At 41.0% G+C, this 27,235-nt stretch overlaps 1 protein-coding gene across 7 annotated transcripts in view; it reads right to left on the minus strand.

Moving 5' to 3' along the window:
- The window catches only part of STAT1 (signal transducer and activator of transcription 1), a 38,116-nt gene that overhangs the window by 7,572 nt on the left and 3,309 nt on the right, over window positions 1–27,235 (minus strand). For all 7 annotated transcript variants that reach the window (XM_074339284.2, XM_019740725.3, XM_019740724.3 and 4 more), the window contains 19 exons: window positions 26,372–26,500; window positions 25,242–25,386; window positions 23,873–23,971; window positions 18,089–18,178; window positions 17,020–17,098; window positions 15,914–16,005; window positions 15,544–15,695; window positions 13,497–13,655; window positions 12,048–12,140; window positions 10,703–10,762; window positions 8,617–8,646; window positions 8,420–8,513; window positions 7,213–7,254; window positions 5,811–5,894; window positions 5,276–5,374; window positions 4,062–4,197; window positions 2,657–2,706; window positions 1,869–1,963; window positions 944–1,089 (listed from right to left, as the gene is read on the minus strand). In XM_074339284.2, the coding sequence (XP_074195385.2) occupies window positions 944–1,089; window positions 1,869–1,963; window positions 2,657–2,706; window positions 4,062–4,197; window positions 5,276–5,374; window positions 5,811–5,894; window positions 7,213–7,254; window positions 8,420–8,513; window positions 8,617–8,646; window positions 10,703–10,762; window positions 12,048–12,140; window positions 13,497–13,655; window positions 15,544–15,695; window positions 15,914–16,005; window positions 17,020–17,098; window positions 18,089–18,178; window positions 23,873–23,971; window positions 25,242–25,386; window positions 26,372–26,499 (1,873 nt within the window). In that variant the 5' untranslated portion in view covers window position 26,500. The remainder of the gene's footprint in view (window positions 1–943; window positions 1,090–1,868; window positions 1,964–2,656; window positions 2,707–4,061; window positions 4,198–5,275; window positions 5,375–5,810; window positions 5,895–7,212; window positions 7,255–8,419; window positions 8,514–8,616; window positions 8,647–10,702; window positions 10,763–12,047; window positions 12,141–13,496; window positions 13,656–15,543; window positions 15,696–15,913; window positions 16,006–17,019; window positions 17,099–18,088; window positions 18,179–23,872; window positions 23,972–25,241; window positions 25,387–26,371; window positions 26,501–27,235) is intronic.

A 27,235-nucleotide genomic window follows, 5' to 3' on the forward strand; every position in this document is an offset into this window, starting at 1 on the left:
TGTTCAGGTTCCCTGGGGACTCTGCCCTAGAACTTCAGAAAACGCTGGCATCCTAAAACTTTGTAGCTGGCACTGCCCTGCTTAAACTTTCTGGTTGCCAAAAGTTCTCTTCATCTTTGCCCGGTTGGCCAGCTCCATCTCTCAGCTAGTTCAGAAAAGAACTACTGGGGGTGAAAAAGAAAAGGGCAGTATCTAATATCTACTGTCCATACTAGCTCTAATCCCAGCTCTCCTGTTTTTTTAAGCAGAAGAAAATAATAAAAAGAACAAGAATAGTATGCCATCTTTTTGCATCTTCCCACCGAAAGCATAAATGTCCCTGGAATACACCAGTCCTTCAAACAGAGCAAACTACAAGCAACAATGAAAAGGAACCAGTTTGTCTTTATTGTTCTCTCATGTCCACTGTTCGGCCTCCTCCTCAGAAACCTGTTTCATAATGTTAAGGTTTTAGGAATTTTTTTAGCCATGGATTCATTGGGTTAAATAGAAACCCAAAATAGCACAAAGACACACTTGCAACTGCTCTGTTTGAAGGCAGGGTAGAGGCTGCACCCAGTCCCCAGGATGGCCCGAGTCTGCCCTTCCCGCGGGACAGCCCTCAGTGAGGCTGGAGGCTTATGCTTGTGCACAATGGGCTTCCTCCCAAGAGATCGTTGTCAGTCACACCGCCCCACATCTTTTGTCTACAGATAAAGGAAAGAATGTGGCCTTGTCACTTAAAAACCATCATTTGCACAGTATACAATATGTTCCAGGCAATGCAGCACAAATATTCAAGGTGATGTATTAAATCCTATCTGAAAGGCTCAGTCGGGGTAAGTATAGGATCTGTGATTTTATGTCAAAAGCTCATTATTTGTACGAGTTGATTTACAGTGATGAAGAAGGGCTTTCGCACACGTGGTTCGAATCGGTTGTGTGTGCAGGTGCCTTCACTTACCACCTCCACTCTGGGACCGTTCCACCCACGTGAACGTGATGGCCCCTTCCCGGCAGCTCTCACTGAACCGCAGCAGGAATGTCCCAGGTTGCTGGTCCTTCAACAGAGCACGTTCACGCTCCTTACTGATGAAGCCCATGATACACCTGGATGTGGAAAGGGACGGACAGAGGAATTGTGAGGTTCAGTCATGATTTTAATTTTCACGTTAACTTACAAATCAAAATGACTAGAACTTGACAGAAGAACGCAGGATAAAAATGGATGGACTATTTTAGATGTTTTAAAATCTGTTCAATTGACACTTCAGGAAGCATTTTATGTAGACATACATATATACACTGAAGTCCAAAAACAATCATTAACATGGTGCCAGGAGGACGCTACAGATGATAAATACTTGCTGGATTACTGAGCCTTTTATTTTCACTTGATGATTTTAAAGGCCAGGAAAATGTCTGAATGTATGTATCTTTTACACTGGAGAGAAGGCTCAGACAACACGTTTTCACATTCTAGCACTTTTGATCAAGTTAAAGCCTTTGCTGAAATACCAACTAACCCAGGGAATAAGTTAGATAGAAACAATTTACTGAGTTAAAGTTTTTTCTTCCTTCCTTGGAGCAACCGAGTAGGTACTCAAAAAACTGTTGTGGAATGAATGAATGTATGAATGGCAGAGTTTTTCAAATTCAGCTTTGAAAATACTCATACATCTACTATGAAAGTGTAAGTTTAATCTGAAAGTATAAGTTTAATTATCATGAAGTTCTGAAGGGACAGCCTGTAAACCTCCACTTCTGTGAGATGCAGACAAGTCTTGGCAAATAATGAAGTCTGTCTGGGTCAGGACTGTCTAAGCCATGCAATAGGGGAGGGTGTGCTACAACTATGTTTCAAAATTACGTCTATCAATAGCCCTTACCCATCATTCCAGAGAGACAGAAGGTGTTTTTTAATGAGTTCAAGGATGCTTTCAATCCAAAGCCAGAAAGAAAAATTTTTATCATTTATGTTTTCCTGCAAGTAAATAAGTGCACATATTAAGAACAAGAAAATCCTAATAGTGACTTACCATGCCTCCTCCCACCATCAAATTTTAATTTGCAAATTATACCCAGCTACCAGAGCCAGAGCCATCCCTCCCCTCTTACTGGCATCCAGACACCAAGCTCTCCATTTCCTGGGAGGCCTCTGCTTCCCTCTGCAAACAGTAGCCAGCCAGCCAGGGAATGACCTCCAGGGAGAATCACAAAACAAAAGCTGCCCTCGCACTAGTAAATTCTAGTAGCGCAAAGCTCATCAACACTGTCTGGTGACCTCAGCGGGGCCTAGTTTTCCTTCTGACGGATCCCCCTGCTTGAGCTGGCTGGGGGAACTCATCTGCCTGCCAGGCTGTCCACGCCAGCATGGAGCACACATTTCTCATGGACAGGGCTAAAATGCTGCCAAAGGGGCCGGTGTGAACGAACAGAAGACTCATTTTGGATATGAAAGAATGTTATCACCCAGGCAGGCGCTTCCTGTCAGACTCACACTTGGAGACCAACCTGCTGTGCGAAAGGAAAGTAAACAACTTGCCCTAGGGGTTCCATGGATGAGAGGCACGTGCCAAAATAAGCACATAGTTAAGAACTACCACAATCAGAAATACGAGAACTTCAGCAGACAGTGAAAAAGACTAGGAGAGTATAAAACCCAGACAGGACCCACCTTACAGAACCGCGTCCATGGAATAAGACCATCGGGGCCAGCATTAGGACCTAAACAAACAGAAATAATCTTTTTCAGGAAACAGAAATTGATTCTGAAGCCCTGGCTGGACTGATGGCTCTTGAATTTGCTCTCAAAGAAAAGAGCCAACATCCAACAAAGGAAGGTTTATGTACGTGGTTTCAGGTACATTAATGCTAATTAATAGCACTTTCTGGAGAAGCTTCAGTGTGGTCCGTCCTTGTGCAATATGTTTTCCCACTGCCTCCCTCTCCTTCCTCAAGTCTCCTCCCCCCCGTTGACTCTAAAGAGGGATTTTATTTTGTTTTTTTATTCTAACTGAGACCAAGATCACTCCTAGGTGACCTATTTAACTGACTTGACTTTACAAGCTTATTTTAGATATTAAGTAGGCATTTCCCTCAGTGTTCCTCCAAACAGCACGTGGGCTCAGGGAGGTCGAGAAAAATGAGAGAGGGGAAGGAAGCCTAGGGGTTATTAGCTACACAATTAAAGCAGTCCAGGCCATAAGAGGCGGTGAGCCCATCATCTCTCCTCAAAGAGAACCACAAAGAAGCCATGACAAGCAAAAGAGAGATCTTTCTTAATTCTCCCCAAATAAGGAGAATTAATTAAATAGCACAAGACCTCCACGGTGACATCTACATGGCAAAGAGAAGGTACTGCTGCAAGCCATTGGGTTAGGGAGAGCCTCCTGGGGTTTGCAATTTATGCAGTTCTGCCATACAAAACGCAAATCTAAAAAAAAGTTGCCGGTGGATTTTTAAAGAAATAGTGCACATACTCTCACTCATTGAAGACGTGACCTTGAGACTAGCAGTCTTTGACTTGCTTAGCGTGGAAGACTAATAAATCCATGGCATTAGCTACTGAAAGGGAATTATCTATCATGGTTGGGACCATGTCCAATCAGGCAAAACTGCTAATCCAGGGGTGTCCTGATGTGGACAGTGTCTCCTTTACCTGGCCACTTGAGTGCCTTCTGAGTGCAGTGGGCAGCCCCAGGACCTTAATCTTACCATGCTGGGGACTTAATTTTTTCTCCCCAAGATTACAAAGACTTCATCTTGCTCATCAAAAAACTTATTTTAGCCACAAGTAACACACTTGACATAATTCAAAAATCTTTCTCTTAGGAACCCTGCTCAGAAATATTAATATGAGATAAGGGGGAAATGTTTCATTTAAATCTTTTATCAGGTCTAGATCCCTTTCCAAGGTGAGTTATAATGCTCACTTAACTATACAATAAGCTGGAAAAGCCAACAGAATTTAACATTCTTCTTCCTTGAACAAAATAGAGAACAAAGAGGGGAAAGGAGCACGTAGAGATATTTTCATGAATTTCCAATTTTATATACATAACAAGTGAATAGGCTCATACCAAGAAGTTTCTCTCCCAGCATGCTCAGTTGGTCCACACTGAGACCTCTTTTGGTGACAGACGAAAACTGCCAACTCAGCACCTCCGAAAGCTGAGCCCATCGTGCACAAGGTGGGTTCAGGAAGAAGGACAGATTCTAGAAAGGAAACACCCAAAAGCTAAGGGTTACCGAAGGACCTCCAGTCACAAGCGAGGCACTAAAACATGGACTTGTCCCCAAGTTCAGTTCCAGTTTCTGTGACACACGAGTTTTCCCAGTAGCAGAGAAATAGTCGATTCTCATTAGTTGTGAATTCATCTACTCCCAAAATTTACTTGTAACTCCAAAATCAATACTCAGGGCACCTTTGCACTCATTATTCATGGTCATGGCCACACACTAAGTGGTGAAAAATCTGAGTCACCCAACATGTATGTTTCCAGTTGAGGTCAAACAAAGCGGGATTCTGTCTTCTTGTTTCATCTTTCATACAATAAATAGGCTCCATTTCAAGGTCTACTTAAATAGTGCCATTTTTTCCTGCATTTTTGTGTTGTTTTGTTGATTTCATTGTTTAAAATGTTCCCCAAGTGTCGTGTTGAAAGGCTGTCTGATGTTCCTGGTGCAAGAAGGCTCTGAGGTGCCTTAAGAATATACAGGTGTTAGACAGGCTTTGTTTGGGCCCAAGTTACAGTGATGTCGGTCACGAGTTCGGTGTTAATGATCAACAAATATATTAGCTAAAGTATCTTTAAACAGACACGCACATAAACGAGGTTATGTATCAACAAAAAGTTGTAACCAGCGGCTTGGAGAAATCAAATGCCTTATTCGGGGTTCAATATTTGTTAAATCAGTGTTCACAGTGACTAAAAAACCGAAGTACAGTGAATAATGAGAATCAACTAGAATTAATCACACTCTAAAAATGGAGCATGCTTAGCAGATGTATACATTTTACCTAAATAATAATAAAGGTTCTCTTCCATAATAAAAGTTATATTAAATCATCTATTGTCTGAGCTTATTCACATAAGAAGAAAATCCTAATTCTCATATCTAACACATACACATGCTTTACTTTTCCAGAATTACCCATGATCCTTGGCAATGCCACTTGAGTTATATCACTTGTCCCTCAATATGTGGCCTGTAAGGGCTCTTTGGATATGCAGAAGCTAGAGCACACATCTTTGGTAACCCTCTGTTATGAAAGCAGACATGTTTTCCATACCCTGGGTTCTGTCACCAGCATGTTGTACCACAGGATGGAAGCCCAACCACTTGGAAGCTGACTGACGTTGGAGATCACCACGATGGGCAGAGACGTCGTCTAAAAGAGGATAAAGACTTTGAAATCATCTGAATCAAAGAATTATCACCTTCGGACCACTGTGCAGCCTCAAAACTAAGCGAGGGATTATTTGTAAATTTGCACATACTTTCTACTTGAAAATTAAAACTGTAAAGTTATGTTCTTTTGTTCAGTTTTTTTGATATACCTTTCAGTCAAGAAATGAGTCTCAATGCGTCACATAAACACCAACAGGATATCATCTCAACTGTAACACGTAGCTTACAGAATGTGGAGGTTAATTCAATTATGTAGCTTTGTGAATCATTAAATTAAAAATATTAGCTGAAACGTATCATTGTGTTTTAGCAATTAGGTAAATATCTCTAACACAAAAATTGAGAAATAAAAATACATGTAACGATTAAAGGAAAAATGAATCAAGTTTTCCATATGTGGGCCATGTAAGTCTTACCTCGAGGTCAATGACCAAACCCGGCTGACACAGCTGGGTTTCAAAACTAAGGGAGTGAAGCTCTTCAGTAACGACGAGAGGGCCCTTAAGAGAGAAAGGGGGAGAAAAAGGAATATAGTGATCCATTCACGGATCCTGCTACTTCTCTAAGAACCTAATGAGCCCTGCAACAGGCTGCAGAAAGCCTGAGCCCAAGCCCCTGCAATTCAGAAGAAGATTCCAATTTTCAGTAATCTGTCCCAGATTTAATTATTGTGACTATCTCAGTGTTCTCTCAAAGACAAGATTTCGGAAATTATGGCAAGGGCTATGGGTTAAGGGAAAGCAATGTAGAAAGGAGAGTAGCAACTTCTACTGGGTTTATTTGTAACCTAAGACTTCCTGGCCCTCAGCCCCTCTCTGCCCACCACAGCCCCACCTGGCGTGAGCTGGGCACCTCCGGCACACAGGGGACTGGGAAGTGCACACACATTCCAGGCGTGATTATATACTGGAAGGGCTCATTTGCATAAGCCTGGTGAGTCATAAAGTGCTTTGGTTTGGGTAGAAATGTTATAGTTTTCAAAGTGTCTCCTGCAAGCATCACACAACTTAGAAACAGAGAGGTGCTACATATTATCTCCTGCGAGCATCACACAACTTAGAACCAGAGAGGTGCAGCCGCTATCCCTGTTTACAGGAGAGGAAACTCAATGAGATCACGAAGACAGCAAAGGTCCAAACCAGGGCCAGACAACAGTGAGTCTTTGCACTGCCCAGGCCGGTACCAGTCTCGCTGTACCACACGACCTCTACTGGTCGTGGTGTGGAAGGACTGCATGCTTATGTGGACCCAAGGGATGAAAACGCTCCAAACCAAAACAACTGCAGATATTCTGGCCCTGTGCAGTTCATTTTTGAATGCACCACAGACAGAAAAAATCCTCAAGGATCTGGCTCTGAAAAGGACATTGATGGAAAGAGGATGCCACTGGGTAGGGAATGTGAGGGCAGGAAAACCCTCTTGGCTCACTTGGTTTTCGGCATGGCAGTCATAAAACTGGCCTCTAGTTCCAGCTCTGACAGTAAATCCCTGTGCACCCTTAACTAAATCCTACAAATTTCCTGTGATTCAATTTCTTCACCTGTGACATGTCAGTAACACAAAAGCCCACCATCCCCGCTCCACGGGGTTGGCTGTGAGGGTCCAGTAAATTTGTGTGCGAAATCTGAAAACCCTGAAGCATGAAATCTGAGTGTTTTTCTGGTTATCACAGACATACCAAGTTCCGAACTCATTTGCTGCTTCTCCCTCCTGGGTCTGAATGCCTCTATGAGGTGTCCCGGCCCCCAGGGCACTGAACCAACCTCACTGAAAGGACCTGCTAATCAGAGACCATTCACAACAGAGACAGACTCTTACCTCATTAGTTCTGTTGCCAGCATTTTTCTGTTCCTTCAGTTGCTATAAAACAAGAAACCATCTTAGTAAATGACACAATAATTGTCAAAGTTGCTATTTTCATTTACAAGTCAAGCCAAAGTCAGGACGTGGAAAGAAGAAAGGATATGCAATTATTGTAAGAATTCTGAACAAATGATGAATTTTGTGGATTCATGAACAGGAGTGCCTTTCCCCAGCGCCTGATACCATGTGAACACCACAGAGTTTAGAAGGATCCCAGAGAATTTTATCCTGCTCCTTTCCCCTATGAAAACTTTTCCTGAATGATTCCCCATCTCCTTCATTGGCTGATTCATGCTCCCCAGGCTCAGGGCACAGTTTCTCCTGTCCCCCAACCTCCAACCCCCGATAGAGTCTTCCAGGCTAGGCCCGGCAACTCCAGGCCCAACTAAGATTGCCCTCAAAAACACTTCAGTCCTTGAGGCTTCAAAGGAGCAACTTAGAGCCCTGAGAACAGCTGTGGACATCCTCAGACTCCTGAGTTTGGACCGAGGCTCTCACAGAAAGTCTAGCGTCCTGGCTATGATTTTGCTGGTTCAGGAGATGGTCTCCAGTGAAAAGGATACTTTGAAATTCCCCACAGGCTCTGGCCCAGAAAGAGCACAGGGCTCAGTACAGTTGGCTTCCAGGGTTTTCATGGAGGCAGGCGAGAAGGCACCATGCACCTCAAGCCTCCCCCTGGGTGTCTGCTGCCTGGTGGAACCAACCCTAGTCCTCTGAGACAACGCAGCAGAGGCAGGAGTTGTGCGAGACCACCAGGCAGGAGAATATGAAGAAGGGGCTGAGGAGACACTCCTGGGGTCTGCCACACTTAGAGAGGGGAGAAGAAACAGCCAGGACATGGGAGGAATAACAACCTTTGAGAAAATACAAGAGTCTAGAATGAGTTACCCCTGAGGTTGTAGAGGCACCAAGTGCAGATAATTTATGTGCGCACTGGTTTATGGACTATTTTACTGAGATCACTGCACCCCAGAAGAAGTATGTCTGGGAGAGAGAGCTGAAAACAGAGTGAGGAATTCTGGGATAAGGAGGAGTAACTTCACTAGCACCAGCCACAAACCCTAGAAAGTGTCCTCCTAGGCTGTGCCCTCCACATCCCACTTACTGTCCAAAGTCCTAATACACCAGACACAACGTAAATGGGGAAAATTGGTCTTCCTACCAGGTGTCGAAATTCCGCCGCCAGACTTCCATTGGTGGACTCCTCCATGTTCATCACTTTTGTATGTGTGCCCAAAATGTTGAACTTTCTGAATCTAAACAATACAGGGTAGAAACACTTAAAAGGCTTGGAACTATTAAACAAACACACAAACAAACAAACAAGATATAAAATGTAGTACAAAGTACTTTACATACCCTTTTACTGTATTTCTCTCATTCACATCTCTGCAAAAAAAAAACACCAAACATATATATAATCATATATGTGTATTTAAATTTTGAAATGAGCTTTAAGAAAAATACAAAAGTACACGTATAAATAAAAGATCAATAAAAAAATAAATCTGTACCTGTGGGTTTCTGCCCTTTTATTCACTCACTAACTCCCAACACCAGTTCTGCCAAATATTACTGTGTAATAAATTATCTGGGCCTCACATTTCTCATTTGTACAACATGCTAACATCACTAACCATACAGGATATTGTGAGGAGTAAACTAGTTAATAGGTAAAAAGAGAACATAGCACAGCCCCAATAAATGTAGAATTCAGTTATCATTATTTATTGAGCAATTATTTTGTGCAAGGCACTGTGCTAAGACCTGGGGATTCAGCAGAGAGCACTGCTCTGCTGTGAAGGAACCAAACAGATCTTCCAGGGATAGCTCAACCCGTATTTTTATTCTCTATTATCCTTGATGCTTTCATGAAAGTACCAGAATAGTTAATTATTTGGGAAAACTGTCAAGCTTAAGTTTTAAATCAGAAGTTAAAGCTCAAGAGACCCTGCATCTTATATAAACACATCACCATGTCATGTTCTGGGCAAAGTATCAGTTAGGCGTAGGCAAAGATTAGAAATCATTAGCACACTCATAGTGAAATGAGTTAGCTTCCTTTCATATCTCAACTAGAAGTTCAATGTTTTTGTGAATGACAATCACCATTAGCTATGAGAATGACCCCTTTTCCCTTGTTTGAAAAAAAAAAAGAATTTAAAATAAATGGAACAGTATGATACAAAATTGCCTTGTCAACACTAAGAAGAAAATTCAGAGCTGGAACAGTCAGAAAAGACAAAGAGCACAATCTAAAAGAGAGACTGAGCTAAAGTAGACCGTGGTAAACTGCAAAGGCCACAAAATCTTTGAGGCTCTTCCCTTCAAGAGAGAAAATGTATTTCCCTGTCCCCTGAATCTCAGCTGGCTTTGACTTGCTTTTGCCAACAGGATGAATGGGAGTGATGCTGTACCAGTTCTAAGTTTAGCCCCAACGCTGCTCCTCTTACCTACTTGGAACACAACACCATGTGAAAACACCCAGGTAGCCTCTTTCATAGCCTCATGGAGAACGGCTCAGTTATCCCAGCTGAAACCTCAGACTGTAACCAGACCACCCAGCAACAAACAAGCTAGCCCAGACCAGAAGAACCACCTATAGCCCACAGAATAAGAGAAATAATAAGTTTTGGAGTATTAAGCCACTAAGTTTTGGGATAATTTGTTATGCAGCAGAAGCTAACTGATACACAGAAAAACCAAAGATGATGGCAGGAAAGACAAAGGCACAGACTGTGTTATAAGGAAGAATATTGTTACAGGAGTGGAAAGAGACAAAAAGCCAGAGAAAAATTATTTGGATTATCATAAACAGTTTTAAAACCAATGTGTTATACAAAAGCATTAAATATGCCAAGGAATGTGGAGGCCATTTTGTTCCTTAATGTAAGTGGCGAAGTCAGTGCTAAGCATCAAGGGTCTAAAGGCAAAACGGGATGGGCCGGCTCCATTTAGACCCCTGTGCAAGATCCTGCCCATTCCTGGGCCCTACTGCCCAGAAGATACAAGGAAGGATCCAAGAGGCTCTACAAAGACCTCTTCATACCCCAAAATGCTGCCAACTTCACTCCAGAAACAATCCCACAACTGGCTGCAGAATCACTGCAGCCTGGAGGATCTTCGGCTTGTGTGTGACTAAATGCCCCTTCTCTGGGGACGGCCTAGGAGGAGGACGGTGCACCAGGTCTGGCTGCTTCAAGGCTTGATCGTTATAAACTCATACACATAAAATATACTCATATTTTGGCTCACTGACAGCCTAAAAAGGCACAGACATACTGATACCGGCTCTAGGGGAAGTTCCCAACATCCAGAATGGGAGCTATCAATTTAAATCTCTGGGATCACTTCCAAATGGCCCCAGTGCATAAATCTGTGTTTGGTTAACAAAACCAGCATTTCAATAGTACACATATCTTAGATAATATTAAATAAATCTTACTTATCAAATAAGACTTTGACTTTCAAATTATAATTCAGCTCTTGCAATTTCACCAACAGTCTGGAAAGAAAAACAAAAGTCACTATTACTTTAAAAAATTATCTATTACAATTTATTACACCAATTCCCTATCAACGAACATTTCAATAACATCCCCTCTAGTCTTGGGTCATTACAAATAACAGAATTGACACCCTTACATGTCGACTTGGATTTTTTTTTAAGTGTATTTACAGGATAAATTCCTTGCTGTGTAGTTGCTGGACAACACTGCAACGTTACATTCTGACAGCGAGCAGCACTGATTTGACATTCTCACCCACAGTTAGTGAGGGTACCTGGCTTCCCTACATCGCCTCGCCAACAGTGGCTTTTATCAGATTTTCAATTTTTGGCCAATGATATGGGTAAAAAATAACAAACATTACCTTTATTAAAATTTGTATCTAATGTTTGTCCTGTTGAAAGAAAATAAAAACTATCACCCATAATCAGGAATGAGGATCACATGTGTAATCACTCCAGGGTGGTGTGGAAAGATGGAAGGAAGGCGCACTGGGCTCCAGCATGGCCTGCTCTGCTGAGCTGGACACCGTGGAAGGAGCTCCGCCAGTCTCTGGTCTGCTCCGTTCAGTGGAGCAGGCGGATGGCATTAGATTTCTAGTGCCCCTTCCAGCTATGAGTTCTAGGGCCCTGCGAGTGCTTGAGTGTGACTGTAACACCCGGCAGCCAGGAGGCTGCACCCTGAACAGCAGCACTGAGAAGCACCCACAAAATGGGACTAGGAAAATACTGAAGGCAAGTGCAGCTCTTCAGAGTCGAGGGGCTCATCTGCAGAGGAACAGCTAAATGAATGTAGCCATTTGAGAGAAAAAAATAAAGCCTCACATTCCCATGTGGAAACATTTCTATAGTTTACTATCAAGGAGAAAAACAAGCTGCAAAGCAATATATCTAGTAGAACCCTGGTTTTTAAACATGAAATATTGTATGTCATGTAAATTTGTGTGCATATGTGTGTATCTGTGTTTAAAATATAACATATATGTACACACCAGTATATATGCACAAATAAATATAAAGACATATTTATATATTTGTGTAGACACGAACAAAATTCTGGGAGGACTGAATTTACAACTGGAGAAAAAGAAGGTGTGTTTGTGTATATACATATACACCTGTTTTATTTCTATTTTGAATATGAAAGACTCAGATATTCTAAATAAGAATTCATATTAAAATGCCCACTGTAAAATTGTTCCCTTTAAAGCACATAACAGTGTTGTGAAAGTGCAAACAATGTAATAGGAGGCCTAGGGGGGTTACAGCTTTTCCTTATTACCTCAGCTTCACCGTGAATTGTACGCCAGTCTTCAAGACCAGTGGTCTCTGAGGATGAGTTGGCATGCAGGGCTGTCTTTCCACCACAAATGAGCTGTAAATACCCAGCAAAGTGAAGATAAATTAGCATTTCCATTAAGGTTGAGGCAGTAAAAAATTATTTTCCCTTAAGAGGAAAGGGGGACAAACTTAAAAATAGTTTGAAAGATTCTAATAAGTGGGATGAATAAAGTGAGGTTTTTCTAGTTTGTCAGTAAAGAAATCCCAAAATCTAACTTGCACTCAACAAAAACGGAGTAATTATAGTGACCTGTGATACTCTTCAACAATGAAAACCCTGAATTAGATTATGGTCATTTACAAATCTGCATCAAGAATCAAATTTGCTCCCTAAAACCCAAGTAAATGCCCTTGATTATTTCAAAATCCAACATCTAGGCATTCTTATCTGGACAGTAACCACAGGGAACCAAAGACATTTTTATTATGTAAAGTTAGCATAAAAAAACTTTGCAATATGAACTCCACTGTACTTAGTACCATTTATTTATCAATTATGCACATTTAGAACCCTCCCGTGGGCAAGGCACTGTGTACAGGCCTGGCAGGGGACAAAGGATGACAAAGGTCTCTGTCTTCTAGGACCTTCCACTGTACAACAAAAATAACAGAAATAGGTCGACAGCTACCCAATAAAATCCAGAATGGGAGAGGAACAAGGGATGAAGGGTGCAGATCTGGAAAGGGGATAACATTTGATTGGAAACTCTAGTGGGAAGATTTCCTGACGAGACATAAGATGAAACTTTCAGGATAATGCAGTTTTGAAAACTGGTACAAGAGAAGAAGGCTTTGAGGTGGAGGAAATAGGAGAGACACGGAGAAGTAAATGGATAGGGTGGGCATGAGGTCAAGTCTGCCCGGATATGGGGCATGTGTGGAAGCTGCCTCTCTAGGGGTCAGCTAAGGGCCAGGCTATGGGCGAGGGACATTAGTGTCCAGCTGAGGGGCTCCACGTGGATTAGCAAGTGACAAAGAACCAGATAGAACTCAGCTCTGGAAAAGCGTCAGATCACAGGGACTCAGTAGGAAGAGGCTGAGAAGGGGATCACTTGGGAGGCTACTAAGTAAGAAATGAGGAGACCCGATTTGAAAGCCTGAAACGAGATGAAGCCATGGAAGGAGAGGACAGATATCAGGAGCTTAGAAGTCACAGGTCTCAGCACAGACCAGCTACGGAGAAAAGAGGAGTACAATTTACTACTAGTCCCCAGTGTAAGTGGCCACAAGGATGAAGGGCAATTGGCCTAAACGAGGAATTCAGGAAGAGCTAACTGGCCATGAAACATTTATATAACCCATTAAACCCTTCTAAATTATTTGAATTTCCATAAATGTTTCCTCTGGGTAAAATATTGCAAGGAGGTACAAATAACTCTCCCTCAGTTACCTCTGAATGAGCTGCTGGAAGAGGCTGAAGGTGCGGTCCCATAAGGCTTGTTTGTTTTTTGTGATGGGGTCATGATCATAGGTGAGTTTCTGTTCCAATTCCTCAAGCTTTTTAAGCTGCTGACGAACCTGCTGCAGACTCTCTGCAACGATGGTGAACCTGGGAAGGTACATGACACAGGGGTCTCAATCAGAAACAGTCCCAAAGCAGCCTGGATTAAAGAGAATCACGGACACCAACAAGGGATTTTCACAGGCAACACGTGCCATTCATTATCCACCCGGCGGCACTCCTCACTGCAAGGAGAAACGAAGAACAAGGCACATAGTGGTGTTCAGAAGTGATGTGGGGAGAAAAAAACTAACATGTGCTGACTGATTATAGCCCAGACCAAAACCTCTGCACACCGCTGAGAGGGACCTAAGGAGAGATGGATAGGGGCAGTGGCTTCTAGGGGAACTGTGACTTCAACTGACCTGTAAGATAACTGGGATTTAAAGGGACAGGGCAAAGAGGAGGGCAGAGACGGGGACACGGCAAAGCAGACGCCATCAGAGGTGATGCAGGGCAGTGAAGGGCCCCTTTAGATTTTATATCAGGACAGTGAGTAGTGAGAGAGCAGCCTGGAGGCTATGGAAGCAACACAGAGGAGCTGCTAGGCCTGAGTTAGGAGGAGAGGAGGAAACAAAGGTTATTGCTTCACTGTACTGAAAGAAGGCAATATGCTTCATCTAGATACTCAAAATATAAACCAAGGAGGAAACCTAGCAATTGCTTTCGGGTTCCTCCTTCCTCACAGTAAACTGCCAACGGTGATGCGGCCTCTGAACCAAATCAGGCTGTGAAAGTGTCACTGTATTTGCCTGGAGTAATGACAGAAAAAAAAATCTTCTCCTCAATGAAAGACGTCTCCTTCCCTTTGTGGTGTCATTCCTTTAATCCAGTTCCAAGCACAGAGAAAGCGGCCCTTGGCCATGAAATGAGAAGGCAGAGAGATGGGGGTGGGCGATTTCCTGAGAAATTCGAACCCAGCGCTTCCCAAGTTTGTCTGGGTCTTGGCACACCAGAAAATAACAATACCTGTACAGCACAGTGGGGGATGATGGAGGGCATTTGCGCCTCAGGAATAGGCTCTTTGTGGTCTAAAGTGACCACTAGGGGGCTCCAGACAACCCAGAGTGTCCCTGGGCCCTGGAGAGCTCCGGGGACAGAGTCTCCTAAGGCACATGGGGCACACTGGGCTGGGAATCTCTGTTCTGACCCACAGAAATTTGGGATAAGGGCAGGCAGTTCACAGAATAAGAATAAATAGCTGAATATGAATTGTGAATTTTTTTAAAAAAGTAGCAATTCAGAAAATCATCTGCGAGATCTCTTTTCCTTGGGCCCTTGGGAACTGTTCCAGGCCACCATTCCTTCATATCCCTGATTCCACGTCTTCCATCCCCTCTATTTGATTCGAGGTCAGATCTCGTCCGTCTCCCCTGGACTACACTAATATGCTCATAGTAGCCCACCTAGTCTTTCTACCTCTCTTCTACCCTCCTGACTGTTGCCTGAGTGACCTTTCTAAACAAAAAATCATTGAAATAAACATCCACTTAAATAAAAGGCCTGCCTGGCTCACCAGTGCCCACTGAATAAAGTCCTGTTCCCAGCATGGTGTGAGAACCTCCACAACCAGGCGCCAGCCTCTCGCCAACTCTACTTTCCTCCTGCCCTTCCAGGCACCCCTCTCCAGCCATTCAAAATGCAGAACTGCAGGCCTCGTTTGTGTCCTGCCTCCCCTCCCGTGTGCCTCTCTATGCTGTCCTCCTGGTCTACATGAAGTACTCCTATTCACTATCAAGAGTCAGTGCAAGTCCGAATGCTCTTGGAAACCTTTCCTGGTGGCTCCTTCCTGCTTTCGTCCTCCACAGAAAGCTGGACCACGTCAAACTCTAAACCAAGGATTTGACAGGTCCATTCAACTAATGCCACTCAACTGTGCACTGAGTTTATATGGTTAGCCAGTCAGCTGCCACTTTTCCACTTTCAAGAACCTTACCAGTTCTGCAACTGATCGAGGCAAGCGTTGGGGGGTCCCCCAATGCAGGCACTCTGCTGTCTGCGCTTCCATTCCACCAGTTCATCATTAATCAGGGCTTTCTGGGTAAGTTCGGTGATATTCAACAACTCTATTATTTTGTGTACTACTTCCTAAAAGGAGAAAAAGAAACAAAGTGAAATAAATTCATCATTAATCACTGAATTTTAAAAGATTTTTTTTTTAAAGCAAAGCAAATATTCTTTCATCTCAACTGGGGCTCTAAACCAAGTGGTTATAAAAAATATTTTTTCCTCTATTTTAAACTTCAAGTTCATTATTTATAGTCTGTGACAAAAGCAACATGTTTTTCTGGCAAGTGAATCACTACCTTTCTCTTATTGTCAAGCATTAAATACATCTTCTGGAGTAACATCTGTTCCTGTTTCTGATCATTCTTTGCCACACCACTGGTTTCATGTTCTGTGAATTGGGAGAGAGATAGCAGATAGTATAAATATAAAAGACGACAAGACGAACTAAGCCAAGATTCACGAACATTTAGGAGAAATATGACCCGAATGCTATCTGGCGATAAGTCAAAGTTGGGTCTTCTTCATTCTTTAATGAACAAAACAAGAAAAACATCCAAAGAATAAAAATTGGACACACTAAAACAAAATACTTGTTTTCAACAACCCATGTAAATCAGAAACAGTACTGTCTGGTTGTTAGGTCATTATAAAATATGACCTAAATGAATATAAATGACAAAATTAAACACTTCATCTAAAAAAGTAAAGCATATCCCTAGCTTTAAAAGAGAAGTAGACAGTTAGGAAATAATAGTAGTTGAGGTTACTTTCTCTCATACTTTTGACCCAAATCTTACCAATAATCTCTCTAATATTAACTATACTATCCTCCTAAGGATTACCAGGGTTACAGCAGTCCCCTACATGTTCTACAGAATGCACACTTTTCAGTTGCTATAATCATTAAAAACAAGCAATAACAAAATAGAGCGAAACTGCTTTAAAACATGAGAAAAACATTGAACAGGGGAACTCCACACACCTATCAGTCTGTCAATCAATGTGCTAGGCACAATAAATAAAGTGGATAACACACAACTAGTAGTTATCAACTAGGGATGATTTTGCCCCTCAGGGAACCCTTGGCAATGTCTGGAGACGGGTTCAGTTGTCACCACTGAGGATTAGGAGATAGTTCTACTGCCATCTGGTGGGTACAAGTCAGATATGCTGCTATATACCCACAATGCACAGGACAGCCCCATACAACAAAGAATTATCTGTCCCAAATTGTCAACAGTACTGAGGTTAAGAAATCCTGGCCTGAGTCATCAAGAGGCCAAGACTGGCAAGTCAGAGTCATAAAATATTTGGCAAATATGAAAGAGTATTTGTCTTTGTTATCTAGTGTAGACAGAAAAAATGACAGCCAATGAGCACTGCTTTAAATGTCAGCTCTTACCTCTGTTCTGCGAGGTTTTGCATTTAAAGTCATATTCATCCTGTAAATCTTCTAAGGTCTTGATTTCATGCTCTATACACTACAAATAAAGACATAAAAAGGTTTTCTACTGATCAGCTTCTAAAGACTTTGGGAAACAGATTATTACTTCTGTAGGACCCAGAAAACCACAGTAACAATCCTGCTCCCTCAATGATGCAAAATTCTAATCATATACATTAAACACTTTCTATATCACTAATACGTATATAATAATTTTTCTTACAAAAGAAAGTATATGGCTATTTCCACACTGGGTCAACTGGTTTCTACTTGAATGAAGTGTTTCCCTAGGAGGCTGCAAGATAAAGTTGCTCCAAAGAATTGAGTTTGGAAAGACACCATCTGAAGCTCCAAGTCAAGGCCACGCTGGTGTGACCAAGAGACCCACAGGGTATCGCCCGCCTCGGCTGGGAGGCCTTTACCATAGATACAGGCCGGGTGTGAAGCGGGCTTCCTCATCTCGTCCTCCCAAACAGTCTAACAAGAGAGAGGAATGAACACATGGCACCAAGGCCACTGAAGCAGCCTTCTGCTTCCATAAAAATTGTCTTGCCAGTTTATCTTAAAATTGTTGTGGATGTTTTACAGAAATGTATCAGAATTGCTTTCAATGAAACGTTTTGTTCTCTTTCCAAGCCTTAGCCTAAAACAGGTACTTGAGGAGGATGGGCCATGTTTCTCCTGGGGCAAAGTGTAACCCCAGGAACACCCCAATTTGAGAGATGCAGATGTAAAGGACTATTTAGAGCAGCAACATCTAGGGGCAAGGTCAAGCGTTACAACAGGAACTACAAGGAAGAATAAGATAAGCTCAATGTTTGGAAGTTACAACAGAGGCCATAAAAGTCTTATCTGCTCATTGGTTTTACCTATTTGCTTACATAAGGCCTGGAACTTCAGCAAAACTTTTCTTCTCAATTACTGAAAGGACTGAAATCAGTTACTATGTTTACACTAGAGCAATTGAAACCTTTTTTTCCTCCACAAAAAGTTACCGACTCAATGTACATATTTATTCAGTACTCACCATAACTTTGTCCTTCACATTTCTGACTTTGTTGTCGAGCTCCTTCTGTTTGTCTAACATCACAGTGTTCTGGATATTCCCCGACTGAGCCTGTAATGAGAGGTACAAGGTTAACAGCAATCATTTCCTCCGGCGTATTTACCTGCTGGTTACCCTCCAAAGTCAAGTCTGTAACCGTGCGAACCCCCTACCTCCCAGACCTTCTAAAACTTCCTTACAGGCTTCCCACGTGAGACACAGTTCAGTTCCCAAGGCTCTGGGAAATGCTGATAAGTTGTTTATACCACAGAAAGGCTAGACTCAGTTCATGCTTAAAATAAACAGTATTCCTGAAATTTTCCATTAATTCATACAGTTGCATGGCACCACACAGGAATTTATTTCAGGGTTTCTCAAATTCTGTAGACAAGATTCTTCTTACCCTGTACTTATTTGTCTTAAAGCTTTGGGACTCACAGTGTGGTCCCCAGACAAGCAGCATCTTGCCACCTGGGAGCTTGTTGGAAATGCAGAATCTCATCTGATTACTAAATCAGAAACCCCATTTTGACAAGGTCCCAGGTGACTGAGAGGCTTTATCAAAATTGAACAACACTGCTGATGAGGACTGAAATGAGTATCTGCTGCTCTAAAGTAATAATATCAACCCAGACTCCCTGGGAGTATTTAGTCTTCTTTGACTTTGTTACCAGAAGACTCAGAACACAGCAGCACCTATTTATTCATTACATATGGTGTTCCCTGATTTATTCATGTAGCACACGCTTACTAGATGCTAAGACAAGGTCAGGCAATGTCTTAGGCCAGGCAATAGAGTAGAGAACAAGACGGACCCTGTTTTCGTAGAGGTTAGACTCCAGAAAGAATCTATTTTTGTTTAGAGTTAAAACCCCATGGGCAAAAACTGTGCCTGTCAACCTATACATAGCGCCCACCAGTTTTACATGGGCATTTCTGTGTTTTCAAATTTATCAGTCTTTTCTTTTTATACCTGGATTTTCCCTCATATTGGGAAGCCTTTCCCTATTGATACATTATAAAGGAGTTCACCCATTTTCCCCCTAGCACTTGCATGGTTTCGTTGTTTTTACTTTTAGATCTCTGATACATCTGTATTTTATCCTTGTGAAGTATGGGTCCAATTTTAACTTTTTCCCAAGGCTATTCATTTTTTTTTTTAACAACATTTAATGGAAAGTTCACATTTTCACCAGTGCTTTGAGTTGCCACCTTTATCATATAAATTTACATATGCACCTGGGTTTACTTCTAGATTTTTCTCTTCTTTCCCATTGGTCTTTCTCTTCATAAGCCTGAAGCGCTGAACAATGTTTAATTATGGAGGGTTTATCGTATATGTAGTAGGTATAGTCCCACCTCATTGCTCTACTTTTTCATGAGTTTCCTTGCTATTCTTGCATGTTCATTGTTCCTGAATTTCAGGAACAATTTGTATAACTCCAGAAAATGACTTATTTTATTGGGATCACATTAAAATTATGAATTAACTCAGGAAAAACTGATATCTTTATGATCCCGTTTTTAATTCTTATGCTTCTAATGGTTTTCTTTTGTCTAACTGCATTGGCCAACACCACCGATACAATGCTATATAGCAGTGGCAGTAACGGATATCCTTGCCGTGGTTCTGATTCCTGATGTTTTCCCAATTAAGTAAGATACTATTTCTAGAACTGAGAGATGTACATCTTAATACATTAAAGAGGTATCCATCAATTCCTATTTTAATGAATTTATTTTTTATCAGGGATGGATGTTGGATTTTTTTCAGACCTTTTCAGCGTCTATGGAGATAAGCATATGCTTTTTCTCTTTATATCTATTTATATAATGAATTACATTAATGGATTATGCAGTCACAATCTATCCTTATAATTTGGAATAAATTTTACTTGGTCATGATGTACTATTTTCTTAATATAGTATTTAATTCTGATCCCTAATATTTTATTTAGGATTTTCACATTGATATCCCTAAGTGCAATTGGTCCAAAATTTTCTTTTTTGTTCTATCTTTATTAGGTTTAGGTAATCAAAGCTATTCTTTGTTCACAGAAAACATTTGGAAGTTTTCCTTCATTTTATGTAGTCTGCAATAGCAGAAATTCAAAGCAACTGAATTACACTGGTGTAAAGTATGTATCAGAAATTCCTGAGAATAATTGGTATCCCCAGGTGCCACATGTCACTAAGTGATAATCGGTACTGCTCTGGCCACTCAGAATGAGCCATCACCTTGAGCAGCTCCATAAGGGTTCCTGCCTCTGCCAGGAAACCTTAACATGTTTCTAAGCCAGCTGGATGTGACTCCACGTCCTATGGGCTCTGCTAACAGCTGGGACACTTCGCCCACTGGAGGACCCTGACTCCTGTGCCCCTCCAGAAACTATCAAGGGTTAGCTTAGTGAACGGGTACAAAAAATCACGGCTGGAAGAACGCATCCGCACTCCAGCTGCATCCCCTTCCTGCGGTCACATTGGGAGATGCTTGGTGGAGCAAATCTGGTGTTTGTGGCAGAGGCGTAAGAAACCTCCTGCTTCAAATTTAGGCAGTAGTCCATCCAAGTTATTAAAACCCTTTGGTATTATTCTCTTAACTCCTTTCTCTTACTCTCCTTCTTCTTACTACCCGTTCCATTCCTCTACCCCACGCCCATTTGTTAAGCCACTACTTCGCTGGTAACTTACCATCATATACTTAAAAAAAAAAAATATTGCTATGACCACTGTACACTTTTGACACCTTTCTACTCCCAGGGTGAGTCTTTAACTTTTTAATTTTCTGACAAATCAGGAAACCACTAGAACATCAAACATAAAGGTTGGAAGGGACTTCAGCTGTCATCTACTCCTATTTTCTCATTTCACACCTGCACCTCTCGAGACCTTATTTGGAGGGCTTTAATTAGAACTTGGTTGCTTACACATTTAGACCTAAGAAAATCTTCTGCCCAGGGAGGCTGTTCTCTTCACCTGAATGAGCAGCTGGCCAGGTAAGGGGCTATGTGACAGGTACTCAATAAGTATTGGAAGTCCCAGTCAGAATGCCCTCATGTCCCATTTCACAGATCAGAAAACTGAAGAGAGGTTGGTTACGTGACTTCTCTAATGCATGGGCTTTAGAGTCAGACAATTCTAGGTTTACATGCCAAACCTTATTAGCTCTGTGGCCTTGAGCAAAGTACTTGACTTCTAAACCTTGGTTTTCTCACCTACAAAATGGGGATAAGAATATCTTCAACAATGGTTTTGAAAACATTTATTCAAATAAAATAATGTTTATAAGTTGCTAGCACAGGGCCTGAAACAAATGTATTCAGCATATGGTAACTCTATTATTACTCAAGATCAAGAAGGTGGAATAGCAAAGGGAAGCCTAGATCCACTTCATATCTTTCAACCTGAAAGAAACAGTCATGCATATATTACCTTTTCCACCATATAAAAGGAATAAATAAACAAGGAAGAAAGGGAGGGAGGGGAAAAGCTTCGTGTGCTATAATGGCTGCAGACAAAACATTTATAGCCTACTGAGCACCCCCTATGTATGATATAATATTCTCTGAAACATATTTTTCAAAAGCTCTTCTATTAAAACAAAAAAGAATGGAAACAATACTTCCTTTCGCAACATTTCTATATAATTCTGTGCTCTTTAAATGCTCTAAACTGGCTCTGAATTCTGCATGTTTTTAACTTGAATTTCTTAAATCCCCATGTACCTGTCACATGGTTTTAATAATTAGCAATTCATGGGCACTCTTGTTTCATTTATATTCTCCCTACTCCTCTGGCCCCAAAACTGGGTTATTTTGAAGAAAATACATCACATCATCATTCCATACATACGTACATCAGTATAAATAGAAGATATATTATTAAAATGTAGTTACTTCAAGAGGGGGGAAACGGCGAAGAAACGTTTCTAAATTTCCCAGACAGTAGTCAGCTGGATAACTTTGGAAAGTAGGCATCTATTATGCCTTTTCCCTTTCCCTGACACCCCCAGACATCCAGTGCCTTCCCTCAAACCCAAGAAGGCCTTGCTTCTCTTGCTCTCAGCTGGGCAATTAACTAAACTTCCTCCAAGGTGTTCACTGATAACTCAGGTATCCTCTGAGAGGCTTTAAAGGAACATTTCCCCAGGTTAACTACATTTTAAAGGGGAGTTCAAAAGATGACAAGCCATCAAGACCCAAAGCATACACAGGTGATGGGGTTGATTTGGGAGAGAAGGAATCATCTCTGCCTCCCAATGCCACCTCAGGCCTCGGCACCAAATATGAGGAGAGAAACACTGGGGTGCCAAGGTGGACACTTCATTCTTCTGCTCATCTCTGTTCTTGGCCATCCTCTCAAGTCTATTTGAGACAGAGGATTGGTCCATAGCATAATACTATTAAGGAGAAAACCCCAAATAATCAAACTGCCCTGCTGAAAATCTCCCAGGTGTATGCCATGTGGAAGACAGACACGCCTCTCTCAGAGGAGACAATACAGCCAGCTTTCCCTCCAATGTTGATATACACTTGCATTCACCAGACTGGGTACCAGACAGACTAGTCCGCTTGAGTTTAAACAAACAACATATATCTTTAAATGCTCAGGGCAGCAAGGTGCTTTCAGTGTGACAGGGAGACACGAACAAAATGCCTCGGGAAGCGGCAGAGTCACAAGGACTGGGCAAATGCTCAGATGTGCTAGGAGAATGGTATTCGCCACCATCACTTCAATTCTTTCTCTCTCCCTCCCATAATCCCACAGTTCACTTTGTTAATCATTTGTGAGTCCCAGGACGCATTCCACTGCGTACCCTGGCATTCTCCCCCTCAAATTGGAATGGTCTCAGCCAGAACAACCCAGATAGTGGTTTCACAACTGTCTGCCTGCTGGGTTGTTTCCACCACCCCAACCAACACTCAAGAAAGGAATGAATAAATGCCATGGCAACCTCAAAAAATTGCTGAACTCTGATCACCAGAAGGGATATACTGAGGATTAGTAAAATCAAAAACTCTTGCACTAATACAATCATTCATCGTTTGGATGTCTTAGAACTCTAACAGATATCTCAATCCTATTTAAAATACAGCTCTTGATTTTCTCATCAACCTGCTCTCCTCCAGAACCTACTGTGCCCTGCAAAAACCCTAACCTTCTCCCTTCCCTGTCTTCCCCAGCTCTGTCAACAGTATCTCCAAAGTAACGCAAGTCACAAATCAGGGTCATCTTCAATTTTTCATTTTCTCTCACTCCCACGTCTGATCCTGCAGTATAAGCCCCAGTATATTGGTAGCTTGTCTAAAACATACCCTGGGCCTGTCCACCTCTTCCCACCTCTACTGCACGCACATCCCACCTGCTCTCCTTAGGCTTCTTCTATAAGAGCCCACTGTCTGTCTGCTATCTTTCCTGCCCCGGAACGTCAGAGAAGTTTCCTGATTTACAGAAACAACCCGACCCCCCAGACACTCCATTACTGTCTACACAATATCCTGCTTGATTGTCATAGCAATTATCACTCCCTGACAAAACCTGTGTTTCCATGTTGTCTCTCTCCCTTACTAGAATGACTTGCCTTAGATCTTGAAGCCAAGGTCTGTAACATCTCTCTTTCTGACTGTCCCCACGTCTTGGGGCTATAAAATCAGAGCTCTTATTCACCACTGCCTTGAACAGGGCCTGAATAGTATTTGTTGGATGAAGGAATGACTTTTTATTTTATTATTATTATTATTTGTATTTGGTTAGAAAAAAAAGTACCTGATTGAATCTCTGGGCATTTTCCAGAATTTTTCTTTCCTCCTTCAAACAGTTATAGATGATCATAGACATCTGTATTGGGTCTTCCTGAAAATTATCCTACATAAAGGTTGTTAGAACAAAGATAAATTTCAGAATGTTTAAACGACTGTGTATTATAAATTGAAATGAACTTGTTCATTATCCACTGAGAAACCTCACCTCATATTTATTCGACTCTACATAAGTTATCTTTGATAAAATCAAAATAGTCTTTTCACAAATTATGACAAAAATTGCTCTAACTTTCCAATAAGTGCAGGCACTAAATTACTTCTTGATTAAAAAACCAAGTATTTTTATACATGGACCCTATATCATTTTTACTTTATTTCTATTATTCTTGAGCCCAATTATCTTCTGTTAGGATCCTGACACATTGCAAATGATACAACAATTATCCACGATATTCCTCAATGAATTTATCTGTTGGCCTCTGATTTGAATTAGACCAAAGATATTCTTCTCAGTTTTTCTGTTTTCTTGTCAAAACTGCAAAATACTGGCAACCATGGCTTTTTATGACAGGTATATTCAATCAAAGTCTATATGAGAACAAATTTTTATAAAGTTAATTGGACTTCCCCACTCACTCGTATTATAAAGTCATAGGTACATTCACAGAGGGGGAAAGAAAAAACTTCTAATTACCTAAGTTGAACAAACAGCTGGGTTGTGCTGTATGAAACAAGAAAACGATATTACTCATCTCCATTAAAACAGGGAAGTTCCATTAAAACAGAAGTAAGTACGGTAGCCAGACTTAAGGGATGCTGGGAGTACGTCTGAAGAAATCCTAAAACTCTGTAGCACATTCTCTCCTGCCTGGACCTCCCTTTGACTTTCTCTTCCATGGAAGGGCAAATCCACCAGAAGCAAAGCAAGGCACAGTCTAGCTCCAATTGGGGACATCAAGGCTTTCTGGACTTACTCTCCATCTGTACACCAAGGACTTAGACCGGACTCATCATTAAAATGCCTCTGCACTTTGAAATGTTACTACTCTCTGCTCTTAAAATGTAACTCTTTTTCTTTGGTTTAAATATCAACAACTTTGAGTAAAACCAGGTTATAGCATTGCATGTCTTTTGGAATTACTGATGCCTAACAGGTGATAACACTTAAACCTAAAAATTTCTTATGTGTTTCCAAAATGAATTGATATTTTACTTATGCTAGAACATATTAGCCACATAAAGGGATTTTATTTCTCATCTCTGTAACTTTACTAAGTGAGTGTGTGCTCAACAGTATTAATATTTGCTACAAGAAAAAAAACCCTCTCATGTAAACGGAACATTCCAACTAAAACACACAGACCAGGTCCTACCTGGAGATTACGCTTGCTTTTCCTTATGTTGTGCTGCAACAAAAAGTTATTCTCCAAAGAAAAGCGACTGTATTGATCATCCAGTTGCGATAGGAGGTCGTGAAAACGGATGGTGGCAAAGGAAACATCGTTGGCGGCATGCTCCCTGGGTAGTTTAAAAGTCACACATTTTATTTAGATACTACTTTAAACAGACAAGATAAAAATTGCTTTCCATACTGAAATTATTAACAATAATTTTAAGTGTTTTCTTAGGTTTTATTTCCTTCTTTTGAATCTGACATTGCTTTTAGCAGCAATTTGTACAGTATTTTGGTTATATACAATTAGCATGAAAAATTCTGGAATTCAAGATTGGGCACGACATTGTTAATGGTGATTATCTCTTGAGGGGAAAGATCAACAGGGGCCTTCCCTTCCTATGTCAAATAGTTTCATAACATTTGAAATATCTGCAATGAGCAAATGATAAATTTTAAAATAGAATACGTGTCAGTTTTAAGAAATATTCCTTTAATTTTATTACCTTCTTCATATTTCTTTTTTAAATTAAAGTTCATTGGGGTGACAATTGTTAGTAAAGTTACAGAGGTTTCAGGTGTACAATTCTGTATTACATCATCTCTGTATCACATTGTATGTTCACCACCCAGAGTCAGTTCCCCTTCCATCACCACGTATTTGATCCCTTTTACCCTCATCTCCCACCACCACCCACTTACCCTCTGGTAACCACTAAACTATTGTCTGTGTCTGAGTGTTTGTCTCTTCATATTTCTAATCAACGTTTTACCATAACTTAGCTTTAATTATTTCTTTTAACTTCTTTCTATAACTGGATCCTAACTTGGAAAATATTAATAATTGGTGTCAGTATTATCTAATGTATCCAAGCCATTTAGGAATATGTATAATTAAATTGACGAAACTACATAAAAGTACTTAATGACTAACGTATATAGCGTTGTTGAGACACATGCATTTTTCAAATCAACACATTTTTCTGTAACAGATAATCCCAATCAATGGCCACGAATGAAAGTCATCTTTCAGTCAATGTGGCTCCAAGTCAACAAGTTATTTTAAAAGCACAGAAAAACTTCGTCCTCTGTCAAATGAGTTGTTCTTACCAGTCTTGCTTTTCTAGCCACTGTGCCAGGTACTGTCTGATTTCCATGGGAAAACTGTCATCATAGAGCTGGTGAACCTGCTCCAGAAATTTGGAGTCAAGCTGCTGAAGCTCATACCACTGGGACATCCTAGAGGAAAACAGAACATAGATCATGAATGGAAGTCTGCAGCTCCAAAGAAAGTATATTTAGCATGTTTCTTTTAAATATCTTGCTTAATCCAAAACGTACCTTGTCTCTGAAACATCTTATTTAAGTAGTGTCTATATTCTAAAGCTTTTTTTTTTTTAATTGAGTTTTGTGGTCAGTTACCTTTTGTTTTCCAGGAGACACATTTTCAGGTCTTTGCTTAAATGTCAACATATCAGGAAAGCCTTTCTGGCCACCTTATTTAAACCGACACAATCTCTCATCCTGGAAAACACTATCCCTCTTCCTGATGCGTTTATCTCCATAGTACTTACCAACATCTAACCTACCACGACACATTTTCTTTTTTATTTTGAATATTGTTTTCCCCACATGAAGGAAAGGATTTTGGGGGGTTTTGTTCACTACTGTATCTCTAGAACAGTGCTGGGCATTTAGTAGGTATTTAATAAGTATGCCATTTAAATAAATCTGTACTTTTATCAAGTAAATGGAAAACATTAATTAAATAGATTTACTTTAGGACAAATCGTAAGAACGCTCTCCAAATTGTTCTCTTACAAATTACAGTCCATTTGTAATTTAACTCAAAGAATTTTAAAACTGGTGCTTTATACTTTATGATTTATAGGGTAAAATGACATATTTTTGTTACATACCTTTTAAAGAATACACACACACAAACACACACACACACACGGAGAGAGGATGCCA

The sequence above is a fragment of the Rhinolophus sinicus genome, chromosome 17, assembly GCF_057876585.1.
Source record: "Rhinolophus sinicus isolate RSI-liver-muscle chromosome 17, RSI-T2T, whole genome shotgun sequence".
In the NCBI taxonomy this organism is placed as follows: Eukaryota; Metazoa; Chordata; class Mammalia; order Chiroptera; family Rhinolophidae; genus Rhinolophus; species Rhinolophus sinicus.